Below are 12360 nucleotides of genomic sequence, written 5' to 3' on the forward strand. Positions count from 1 at the left end.
ATGGTCATTGACAGGTTTGCTACCTCCAGCCGTGTGACTCTGGGCAAGGTAGTTCTGTGCCTGTCTGTACCTCTGCGAAACTGAGCCGAGAGCTGATGTGAGAACTAGAGGGACAGGCGGGATGAGCTGGAGGCAGGGTCTGGTACAAGTAAGTCCCTCCGTGTGTCCTCCGCAGGGATCAAGGTTGGCCAAGCTGCTTGCTTTGAATGGGCACACCTGGGACCCGGTCATCCTCTACCCACGGAGTCCCTGGGTCAGAGAAAGACCAGGGAACCTGCTCCAGTGATGTCTGGCAAAGGCCCTGGAGCCAAAAGAGCCAAGGACACGGCCAGCTGAACTCTCCGACACCTGAAAAGACACCAACATCACAGTCAAGCCCTTGACGCTTCTCTTACCTGATTTTTCCCTCAGTGTTCAAAAGGGCCACAGGAGCAAGGGAGCAAGAGCCCGACCGCCCTGCACAGGACTCCCTAGAGCTGCCTCTTCCGACTTCTCACTCTGCGGATTGGTCACTTTACAGAGTAACTTGAAAAGACCTAACAATGTCTTTCTAGCCCGTATTATTATTTTTCCATACTGTTTGTTTGTTTGTTTGTTTGTTTGTTTGTTTGTTTGTTTTTAGTAAACTCTACCCCCAAGGTGGGGCTCAAACTCACAACCTGGAGATCAAGACTTGCATGCTCTACTCACTGTGCCAGCCAGGAGCCCCGAGCCTGTATTTTTTTTTTTTTTTTTAAGTTTATTTATTTATTTTGAGAGAGACAGAGTGTGTGAGCAGAGGAGGGGCAGAGAGACGGGTAGAGAGAGGATCCCAAGCAGACTCCACAGTCAGCACAGAGCACGATACGGGGCTTGAACCCATGAACCGTGAGATCATGACCAAGCCCAAATCAAGAGCCAGATGCTTAGCGGACTGAGCCACCCAGGTGCTCCCAGCCTGTATTATTTTAAAACCAAAGCTTCTTGTGTTTTCCCCTTCTTATGTTCCAGGAATTAAAATCCTAAACTACTGAAGGCAGGTAGCTGATCCAATCAGTTCCATCCCATTTCATAGACAGGGAAACTGAGGCCCATAGAGGGAACTGTCCTGCCCAAGATCACAGAGCATGCTTCCTCCAGCCCACAACCCCCACATCCCCGGAGAAAAATAAATCAAACTTGACTCAGGCCTTCAGCCAGAAGGGAATCTTTCTTTTTCATCTGAGTTGTTGGTTTTTTTTAATAGATTTTTTTAATGTTTATTTATTTCTGAGACAGAGCATGAGTGGGGAAGGGGCAGACAGAGATGGAGACACAGAATCAGAAGCAGGCTCCAGGTCCTGAGCCATCAGCACAGAGCCTGATGCGGGGCTCAAACTCACAAACTGTGAGATCATGACCTAAGCCGAAGTCGGTCGCTCAACCGACTGAGCCACCCAGGCACCCCTCATTCTGAGTTTTATTTAACTGCCAGGTTCTCTTACAAACACACCTCATCTTCTCCTTCCTGCAAACTTCCCCCAACTCCATCCCTCACTCCTAGTGCTGTTCAGGGGCAACGGATCCCTGAAAGATGAGGAAGGTCCAGAAGGCCACTTAATAAAAGCTGGGCTGCACAGGCCTGGCCAGCCCTGAGCCAGCTCAAAAACGTCCAGTCCGAAGCTCCCTGGGGCAGGAAGGGACAGGAGGAGCGAGCGATGGGGAGTTTATTCAGTGAAAAGCTTGTTTTATTTAGAATTAGCATTCGAGTTTGCTTAGCATTTTTACTGAGGATTTAGTATGAAAGTCTCCTGTTGCTTTTATCATTCAAAAATGATGTTTTACAATCTAGCATAATGTTTGGCACCAAGCCTTGAGTCACCAGTAGCTCCAATCTCACCGCAGAGAGCTGCACCCCCAGTGTGGGTGAGGATAGAGGGAGAGGAGGCACAAGCCATCCCCCACCACAAGGGGCAGGAGGGCTCCAAGACCTCAGGGATGGGGTATCTCTCACTTCTTGATGCAGAACAGGGGCTGGGGGGAGCTGGAGGGGGCAGGAGAGCCCGTCAAAGATGGCGGGGGGAGCCCCAGTCAGATCCCCCACTCTCCTTCATCTAGGGGTGCATCCGCTCAGTCATTTGCTCACTACTCCCTCATTCACTTGCCCACATGTTCACTTATTCCCCTAAAGTCTGCACATCCACTCGCTTAAGAAATCCTAGATAAACACAAGGACCCAGAAGCTCAGGTCAACACCATCAACCAGTGAGTGTGGGGTCCTGGAAGCCCACCAGGTTGACCACATCTCATACATGATTTCCTGCCCCCGAGTGAGGGGGGCAGGGAAACCTTTGCCAATTCTCAGTAGGGTTGTTCTGGGAACTGGAGATCTGAGTTACTCCCTAAGGCCCTGGGACACAGATCCAGGACCAACGTACCTACATTGTGGAGGCAGATTGCACTTTAATGGAAAGAAAACATCTGAACCTCAAGCTAAAAATACATATAGGTAGTGAGCTCCCGGAGAGTGGAAGTGTGCAAGTCCAGACTGGATGAAACTAAGGATGCCACAAACACACCCAAAGAGATCTGAATGAAGTGACCTCCAACCTGGGACTGGCAGGATTCTGAGAAGTCCAAAGGCAAAAAGAGCGCAAGTCGAATCTTCCCAACGTTCGTGCCAGGCCCTTGGCTGGCCACTCTCTCCCTGAGGGGCACAGGCATCTGCAGAGCTGTCCTGGACACTGCTCACTGCTCACTGCTCCCCAGAGAACCCAGTATTCTGCAGCCTCCGCCCCAGGTGACAGGAGCCTGCCCCCTCTTCCCATCTCCCCTCCTCTGGGAGCCCACTCTCCTCCCTCACCCTCTCCCTGGGGACTCCCTAGACCTGGTGATTGTGTCTCCTCTCCCCAGGTTCAGACTCCAAGCCCCAGGGGGCTAAGGACCAAGCCATACCCCTGGCTCAGGGACCAGAAATTTGCTATGTGTTGCTGGTGGCTTCAGGGTCCTGCAGCCCCCCAGAAAAGGGAGTCACACCCAGCCACTACCACCCAGCCTCCTTCTCCGGCCATGCCCTGATCCCTAACAAAGCCCAGATGGCCATCACTCTGCCTTCAGGCAGGTAAAATTCAGTGCAACAGGAGTTAGGTGAACAGTATGTTTTATTTAATTAGGATCAACAGAAGAGATAAACCTCACAGCAGGACAGGGAATGACAACGTTGCAAAAAAATAATTCATGCCCAGGTAATGAAAGGGCGAATTTCAATTACAGAGAAAACCGGGGGAGAGACAAAGGTGCCTGGCACCTCCAAGGAGGAGGAGAATAGTATAAGCGTCAGCAATGCCCAGACCTTCGGGCAGGGGTGGCTGGCACTCTAGGACTGGAAAGGAAGGCAACCAGGTGGCCCTTCTGGAACAGCTGTCCCTCCCTTTCCTCATCACAAACAAACTGGCCTGCAGGGGGCAGGGCTGGGGGAGCTGTCTGGGTTCTGGCCGGCAGGCGTGGGGGCCATGGGGATCTGCCCCGCCAGGGTCACCGGGCAAGCCCACAGCCAACCAGGCCCAAATGAAAGGTGTCCCCAAGGGGAGAGAACAAACGTTCTAATCCTGACACTGGTCACCAGGTCACTCAGCTGCTAGCCCCCCCAACCCCTGCCCTGCCGCCTGCCACCGGCCATGATAAGGTCACTCATCCAGTGCCCTGCCCTACCTTTGGACACGCCTATCTCGCTTCTCAGGCTAGAGCAAGGAAACACACCGCCAGCTCTCCAGAGTCCCTCCACCTTCTGAGCCTGCTTCTCACGTCTACCCTGGAAAATGGAGGCCTTGAACTGGGAGACTTCCTCCAAGGGTTGTGGGCTGAGACCCCCAACCCACCACCACCTAGGTGCCGCCTGAAATTGAAAAGTTCATGATGAGGACGGCTGCATAACAACGTGAACGTACGAATGCCACGGAACCGTACCCTGACAAACGGTTAAGATGGTAGGTTTTTAGGTTATGTGTATCTTACCTCAATTTTTTAAAAGGGGAAAAAAAAATGAAGAGTTCTGGGCCCCTCCCTAGACCAGCTGGGTGCGCATCTCTCACACCTGAACTGGGGACATGCAATTCTTTTTCATTAATTTATTTAAGTCATCTCTACACCCCACGTGGGGCTCGAACTCACAAACCGGAGATCACGAGTCACATGCTCTTCAGACTGAGCCAGGCAGGAGCCCGGGGGAGGTGACGAGCACACAGCTCTGCAGGAATCCATGCTCTCCCCACATCAAGGTTCCCCTCACCTTTTCCAGCATAATGCCATGAATTACCTCAATAAATACTTCTTGTGTAAAGGAGTATTCGAAACAATGAAGCATCCAAGTTTCACAGCCCAAGGAAAAATCTTTACCGACCTATTCTCCCTCCAAAATGAGCACACCCACCATGCTGTCCTTCCCTTGGCTTGGCCCCCCTGCACCTCAGACAGCAGAATTTGCACAAGTGGGCTCGGCACGTTCTCCCTCTCTCTCCCCCTCATGCCCTCACCCTGTCCTTCAGGTGACGGCAGCCCCAGCACCCCCATTAGCCGTGAGGAAAATTGCTGTTAAATTAGCGAGCCCATCTACAGAGCCCCATTTTATATCCCAGTTCAGGAGATGGCATGAACATCTGCTTTCACTTCAAGACATTAATTTTCAATTATTGGAGAAAAACAAAATTAGTCCTGACAAATTGCTGGCGAGCACAAGCTCTTGTCTGGTGGTTCATAATAATAACTTCAGGGGCCCACAATTAGTGTCCTCGGACGGAGTTTCCTGATGGGTCCCTGTCATCTGAAGCCCGCAACAGCAGTCTCCTAGTGCCGGACCATTCTCGGCCATTCTCAGGGAATGGCCTCTTCGGGACAGGCTCAAAGATCTAAGGAAGTTAGAGGTTCTTCTCTTTCTGGAGAAGGCAGGGCTGGGGTGGAGGGGAAGGGAGAGGTTGAATAAGAAACACCCACCCTGACCATTTCCAGCTCCAGATGGTTCAAGCCTTGCTTCCCTTCCACGCACTTATATGGGAATGCAAATCACTCCTGAGTCCAGGGGCACCCAGCAATGACACACACATAGACCACTTTATAATTCCAGTCTGCCATCTTCAATGGGGGAGGGACGGGTGACATGATTCTCTTACGAGACCCCTTCCACCCCTGCCGTAATGTCATCCAGGATTCTCAGTCCAAAACTCAACAGCTCCAGCCTCTGAGATCGGAATACTTATGAATCTTCTATAACAACAACAAAAAAAACCTGTTTGCCGGGGTCCCATCAACCCAGGAACCTGGTTCAGCCCGGGCCAGAGTCTACAGGAAAAAAAAAAAAAAAAAAAGAAAGAAAGAAAGAAAACTCTGACTTTGCCAATCTCAAGAACCCCAAATCCAGAGAACAACCCACTTGATAAGATATTATCAACATTGTAATCTCATTTGATGGGTTTTTTTATGTATCTTGGCTGCTGTAATCACTATATCAATAAGAAGCCACTGAAATGTGAATGAGCAGAAGAATTTGGAGATAATGACGTGGCAATCTTTGAATGTGACTTGTCACAACTGAAAACTAGAGTGTGTTTGCCTAGCGAACAGTCCAGACTCCTGCGGGGGGGGGGGGGGGGGTACTGGAGGGATAGTAACCAGAGGGAGGCAGGTCAAAAAAAAAAAAAAAAAAAGAAAGAAAACAAAACAAAATAAAAACAACAAAGGAAAATTATATCTTTAAGAAGAGAATGAAAGCCGCTGCTACTTCCAAAGTCAACTGGGTAACTGAGCTCCAACATTGTGTAATTGACTTTGCAAGTAGAACAACAGCAACGTAACAAAGAAAATGTCAGTGTTTTCACAGCACTAATCTATAACGCTGGGAGGCCCTCCCGCTGTCAGCCAGGGCTGACAATACAATAGCTTTCAAAGGGATATTACCATCATGCTTTTATTCCTGACATCAATCAAGACAAAGAGAATCCTTTTCACAAGACATTAAAAATCAAACCTTTGTACAAGAAGATAGGTAAAACAGCATTCTCCTTAAAGACAGCCACACAGCGCAATCAGCTAATTGGCGCTCCTTAAAAGAGGTGAAGTATTTGTATTTACTGAGTGTACAACCCCAATCGTTGGCTGCCACCGATCCTGTCAGGTAAGCTATGAATCAAAACTTTCCATCAGCATTGCCCCCACTCCACTGCACCCTCCCTCCCACCGTAGGCAGAGGGAGCTGACAGCGCTGTAAACTTCAAACGGGATATAACTGATCCAGGCTTAATTAGTCCATTTTGGGTGCAAAACTACTCTGATTCCTGACTAACGGGGCACAAAATGCCCTTGCAAGCTGAGAGGAACCTGCAGAAATTGTCAATTTCACCAATCCAGGTTTTCCCTGGCTACCCACAGCAATGGGGTGCCCACTAACAGCTTTCAAGGTATTATTCTTTTGCAATTACCCTAGACCCACAGATAGAAGCCCTGATATCTATGGGAAACGTTTTCAAGACGTTACGATAATATTCTTTGCAAACACCAGCGTACCATAGACAAGGTCCAGGAAAGGTAAATCCATCTCAACCTCGACCAAAGGGTTAACTGAATCTACACATTGTTTAGTTAAAAAAAAAAAAAAAAAAGACACGGTGGGGGCTGGTTGGAGTTGGGGAGGCATTCAGGAAAGCTAAGTCATCTTCTGCTAGCTTACCAACAAGAGTTTTTGATGACTGCGTGTCAAAAGTTGGTGCCACTTACAGAACCCTGCAGGTCCAGGAGCGGGGAGTTGTAAGAGGTGCCCGTGTTTGTGAGAGGTCATTATCTGCACACTCCAACACACCCACCGGAGTGCACGGGGTCCAAGATGCCACCTCCCCATACCTCTTCGGGGCTTGATGGATCCACTGGTCCCAGGCCCCAAACTATTGCTAAGGAGGAGGGGGTAGAGAACTCACTCAATTTCCAGCAGGGGGTCCCTTTGGGACCCAGAGCCACGGTGTTGTGTGACTTTTTCCTCCCGTACCCAACAGACCACCTGCCAAAAATACGGGAGTCCAGCCACTCGAAGACAGAGATGCTACTCTATAAGCATCTGCAGCAGGAAAGAGGTTTTCCTTTTCAAACATAACAGAAAGAGCTTTCAGTTTATTCTTTAATTGTTTATTTTTAAACAGTATCTGAACAACAGGTGCTGTTTGTTCACTTTACAAGCAGAAATGTTAAGGGAAGAGGGACCTGGCCTCAAAACCGCGCTGAACAATCCTGTGCTGCTACCACCACCTACATCAGCCTTTTTCCAAGAGCCAGGCAGCAAGCACGCCTGTACAATCAGCCTCAGTGGCGGGTTCCTTTCGTTTACACATCCAAATGAACAGTTAAGAGAAATCAATGCATCTAATTGCCAGACTATTAAATCCTACATCAGGGGAAGAATTCCACAGCCACCAGCTTAAGAGTTGGCTACCGATATAGCAATTATTGCAACTTTCTATTAGATTGAACCAGATCCCCCTTTGGTCTCCAGCTAGCAACACTGTGCTCAAAGATGCTGCACTTCTGTTTCTTCTCTCGTTTCTCCCTCCTCCTCCTCTGCTAACACACTGTAGCATGCTACAACAGTGCCAGGGCTGGCTGGTTCTACTAAGTTACTTTATGACTGTAAAGTCACCAGCATTTTGCACCTTTCTGTTATTAATGCACTGCTGGGCACCTTATGGTTAAACGTTTAGCGCGGTCCTCCTGCCAGAGGCACATAGTTATCTTATTTTATTGCTTATTAAGTTTTTGCAAGGAAACAGGTGTAAGAATCTAAACAGCAATTACTAGACATGAGGGATGTTTTCTAGAGTAAGACAGGCTCTTCCAGTCACTGAGAGGTCGGGGACTTAATGGGGGGGGGGGGGACTAAATATTAGGATTAAATGTCACTGCCCAATCCACACAGAAAGCTAAAGAACCTATAAAGGATTTGTTTTGCCCTTCCTACAAGATCATGTACATTTAGCCAAACAAATCTCGGCAATTTACACTTGTATGTGGTCTCAGCTGAATCAAGAAACCTGTAACCTCAGAACGCCTCTATTTATTACATCTCAATTATTTCCATGGAAACACAAGCAGTGGCGAACACTGTTCCCAAGTCCCTAGACCACCAAATTTCTAAGATAGACTTTTGAGGAGCTAAGAGCTGGCAGGAGAGGAAGACAGAGAAAAGGAGGGGAGTGCAGAGAACTCACTGGGGGTGGTTTTGGATGTTGGGGGCGGGGGGGGGGGGCGGTACATGGACACAGCCTGAGTGCTAATTAATATTAAGAACTGTAATTAACAAGCAGTTGTTAGATGGAGAAAAGCAACTATTAAGATTATTGAAAAGTTTTAAAATGAGGCTGGGAAAAAAGATGTATTAATTCTCCATATACATAAATAAATAGGCTTTTCGTGGATCTGAGGAGGCAGTGTGGGTGAAGGGAGACAGGTTACCAAGTCACCTGATATCATCAGCCAAAATAACATCAGTGAGATGTGATGAGAACAGCCCTGGAGAATGAGGCCAAAATTATCAAAGGAAACAAATCATCTCACAACTGCCACACCACACCACCAGGAGACAGAAAGGGAGAGGGAATGGTGTACAGAGGGAAAATCGGTCAGAAAACATGACTTTTGTAACATTCGTGGGGTTTTGGTGTGTTTTGTTTGTTTGTTTGTTTGTTTTTAATCAGAAGGTTTTGAAAACCAATGAGGCTATTTCCACCCCCCACCCCCATCCCACCCCACCCCCCACCCCCGTCCTAGTGCCCTGGCCCCCTTCCCTATTTGCTGGGTGTCCTCCCTGGGAGATGGGTTTTCCAAAGAAGGACAAACAGCCACAGGGACAAGTGACCCCGCTCCAGAAGGAAGAATGTATCCATGAGTGGGAAGTGAGAACCCCTCCACACACACACCCCAGGCCTGTTTGATTTTCAGAGCAGCAAAGCCGGGGCTTTCAAATCACACTTTCTGAGCATCCATTAGAAATTGTTATATTTCTGTCTTTCCTTCCTGCTATGGGCTTTCACATTTCCGAGATCAATTACGAATTACAGTCAAGCGACTTTCACAGCAGAATGCGCGGGCTGGGGAAGTCCACAATGCCTCCACGTTAGCCCTGACACACAGCAGTGGAGACAAAATAAAACAAAATCTAAAAGGCACCACTGTTCCTTAAGAAGCACCTTCAAGCATCTTTAAAGGTGAGGACCTTGTCATTTTAAACACTTGGTGTGGAGCTGTCCACACTCAAGCACACACTTTGAATATTGCCTGAGAAAGGGTGAGGGGGGGGGGGGGGGAGGCAGTTCTTGAAAAGCCATAAATCCATCACCTGCTGAAACTCTTATCTATTCAAATTATCATCTCTCTTAATTCCTCCCTTGATAAGTGGCCACATCTCCACCCTATCCACCCCAGTAAACTGAATAAAAGGCAAAGTGGTGAGAGACCAGGGTTGTAGCTGCTTTTGGAAAATGCAAAGAACCACAGGGAGAAACAGAGGGTCTCAGGCTCCAAGGGCAGAAAGGCGCTGCGTGGTTGATATTTACAGTACTTCTCCAAATGCCTACACTGGTCTCGTTCCCACTTTGCTGTCCTTCCCCTACCAATTAGCTGCAATTGTCGACTATACATACACACATATAGATTTGGACAGACATTCATTAAAAATCATTTCAAGTCTCATTTCATGAAAGACTGAGACCAATTCTTGAGTCTTTCTCAGAGATACACAGAGTGGCTTTAGAATCAGGTTCGAGCAACTCTGAAACACCCACCCATCTGTTTCCTGCAAATTGCTCTACCTTTGCTTTCTGTGTCTCGCCTTCTAAAATAGGGAGGTTTGGAGGCAGAGACTGAGGTTAGAGGTAGGTAAGCTTTGCATCTTCCTTTATGAAAAACCTGCTCCTAGCCATAGATTTAACTCAAAATCAACTATGGGAGTTAAATAAAACTGTTTTACCAACCACAGATTCCGAGTCAACATTTTCTTTTGGGCCATCTTAACATGGCTCTTGAAGGAGTAAGGACTGAGCAGTGAGCCACGGAAAGAGAAAAGGAATCAAGTATTATTTCAAGCCATAGAGCCCTTCTATTCAGCAAAAGGATGAACATCTACATTTGCCTGTCGCCTTCTTGGGTTCTCTTCTGATTTCCTTGCACCTGGATCAGAACACCCTCTGGATCCCCAATTCTGGGCAGCAGGCCACGTGATCCCAGGTTGGGATGCCCACCCTGGTGAGGGGAACAAGACCAGCTTCTCTCAAGGAAACAGAGGAAAGGGTGCAGCTGCCTTGCCTAGAGTTTGGACTGAGTTGGTCTGCTTCTAAGATGACAGGGACAGTCTCTGCTCAGCCAGGCGCCCTGGAATCTGCTGGGACTCTAGAAGGACAGCAATGGCGGGTGTCTCACGACCTTCCTTGCCAGATTCAGTCCCAGCCTTTCCAGCCCGGAGCAAGGCTGGCAGGAAGGGAGCGGGGGCCCCAGAGCCTTCCCGCGCAGGCCTCCAGGAAATGAACTTTTCAGAGCAGAACTGGGCTCGGGCCAGAGGTCATCAGGGGAGTTGGGAAAGGACAAGGGCCTCGGGACTTTTGGCTCCAGAGACGTAGCAGCTTTCATCCTGTCCCTCCTCTGTCATCTCTCAGCGCGACGGGCCGGCCGGGCACCCACCCGAGGCGCTGGAATCGGCACAAAGCAGCAGGCAGGCCTGGAGAGGCCAGCTGTGGGGGGAGAGAAGGGCAGGGGAGGGGCTCCGTCGCCTGCGCGCGGCCTCTCCCTAGGGCCTTTGCTCTCCAGGGGCCCACCAGAGCCAGGGGCCCTTGATGGAAATAGAAAGCAAAGCAAAGAAGACGAAGGAAGGGGGTGGTGTTTGTGTGTGTACGTGTGTGTTGTGTATCCTTACTAACGTGCGCACTCCAGGGACCCGACACAGGAAGCTGGCCTAGGTGTCGAGGATGTGAAGCGCCCAATGCCCGTGGTTGGGTCCCGGGCGCCCTCCACGAAGGGGCGCGCGCGGCGGCCGCTGCGCTCCCCTGGGGACCCGCGTCCTGCCGGCGCTGCGCAGACAATGAACTCCTGGCGGAGGCTCCCGGCCCGGTTGGCCTCGGTGGAGGAGGCAGGAAGTGCGGGGGCCCGGGCCGGGAGCGCGGCTCGGGCAAGGGACAGGGAGGGGGCGCCTGGTGGCCGGGGCGGGGACGCGGCGCCCAGGGCGCGCGCAAGCTCTGCCCGCCGCCCTCCAAGTCCCGGGGCGACAAGGCGCGGGCCGAGGAAAGGCGGCAAGGCCCGGGGCCGGGCGAGAGCGGCCTCGGGGTTGCCGGCCTCCCGGGCGCCCGTGCTCACCGCCTCTTCCTTCCTCCCGCCGCCCGCCCGCTAGCCGCCGCCGCCGCCGCCACCGAGATTCGCAATCCCCGCCAAGTCAGGCCCGCACCCCTTGATTGGCCACGCGGGCCCGGGGCCCGCACAGAGGGAGCGGCGAGAGCCCCTCAGCGGCACCCCCGGGCCCGGGTCCCCCGCGGGCGGCTGCGCGGAGCCGGGAGAGGGTCTGGGCGGGCAGGGTGTCCGCAGCGTGCCCCCTCCGCCGCCTCCGCCTCCCGCTCGCGGCTTCCTCCTCCCCCTCCTCTTCCTCCTCCTCCGCCTCCGCCTCCTCCTCCGCCGCCGCCTCCTCCTCCTCTCGGCTCGCTCGCGCGGGTCCCCGGCCGCCCGCCCGCTCGCCGGTCCCTCCTCCCTCGCTCCCTCCCTCCCCGCTCGCTCGCGCCTCCGCCGGGCCTCGCTCGCTCACCTTTCACCGAGCGCGGCTTCGCCTGCTTCCGCCTGGACATGTCCGGGGCTCCCGGCGCTCCGTCGCCCTCCGCGGCCGGCTCCCCCCGCCGCCCCCCGCCGCTCCGGGCTGCCCTTCTCCCCCTTCTCCTCCGCCTGCCTCTCGGAAACTTTTTTTTTTGCAGCCGGGTCGGCGGCTGCGGGGAGCGGATCGCAGGTCCCGGGCGGCCTCCCTGGGGGGGACGGCCCGGGCCGGCCGAGGCCGCTCGGGGGCGGGGGGAGGCCCGGGGGCCGCGCCGGGGCCCTGCCTGTTGCAATGCGGCAGCCGGGGGCTCTCGGTCCCAGCGGCGGTCCCAGCGGCGCGGGGAGTCCGGAGGCCACTCGGCCGAGCCGAGTTATGCAAAAAAAAAAAAAAAAAAAAAAAAAAAAAAAAAAAAGCCGCCCCCCTCCTCCTCCCCACCCCCCGCCGGCCCCCGGCCCCTGCGGCCCCCTCCCTCCCTCCCCCACCCTACCGCCACCCTCACCCTCCTCCTCCTTCTGCTCCTCCGCCCCTTGCCGGATTTTTGTGCAAAGTTTGCAGGCGTCCGGCCACGCAGCCCGGTGCGGAGC

At 52.2% G+C, this 12360-nt stretch overlaps 1 protein-coding gene across 2 annotated transcripts in view; it reads right to left on the bottom strand.

Moving 5' to 3' along the window:
* The window catches only part of ZNF423 (zinc finger protein 423), a 335974-nt gene extending 323816 nt beyond the window's left edge, over positions 1 to 12158 (bottom strand). The window contains exon 1 of one of the 2 annotated variants that reach the window (XM_045442676.1): positions 11774 to 12155. In XM_045442676.1, the coding sequence (XP_045298632.1) occupies positions 11774 to 11813 (40 nt within the window). In that variant the 5' untranslated portion in view covers positions 11814 to 12155. Of the gene's footprint in view, positions 1 to 11773 lie in introns of both variants that reach the window. The other variant, XM_045442677.1, reaches the window with a different exon arrangement.
* Positions 12159 to 12360: the final 202 nt, after the last annotated feature.

This window comes from Leopardus geoffroyi, chromosome E2 (genome assembly GCF_018350155.1).
Source record: "Leopardus geoffroyi isolate Oge1 chromosome E2, O.geoffroyi_Oge1_pat1.0, whole genome shotgun sequence".
Lineage (NCBI taxonomy): Eukaryota > Metazoa > Chordata > Mammalia > Carnivora > Felidae > Leopardus > Leopardus geoffroyi.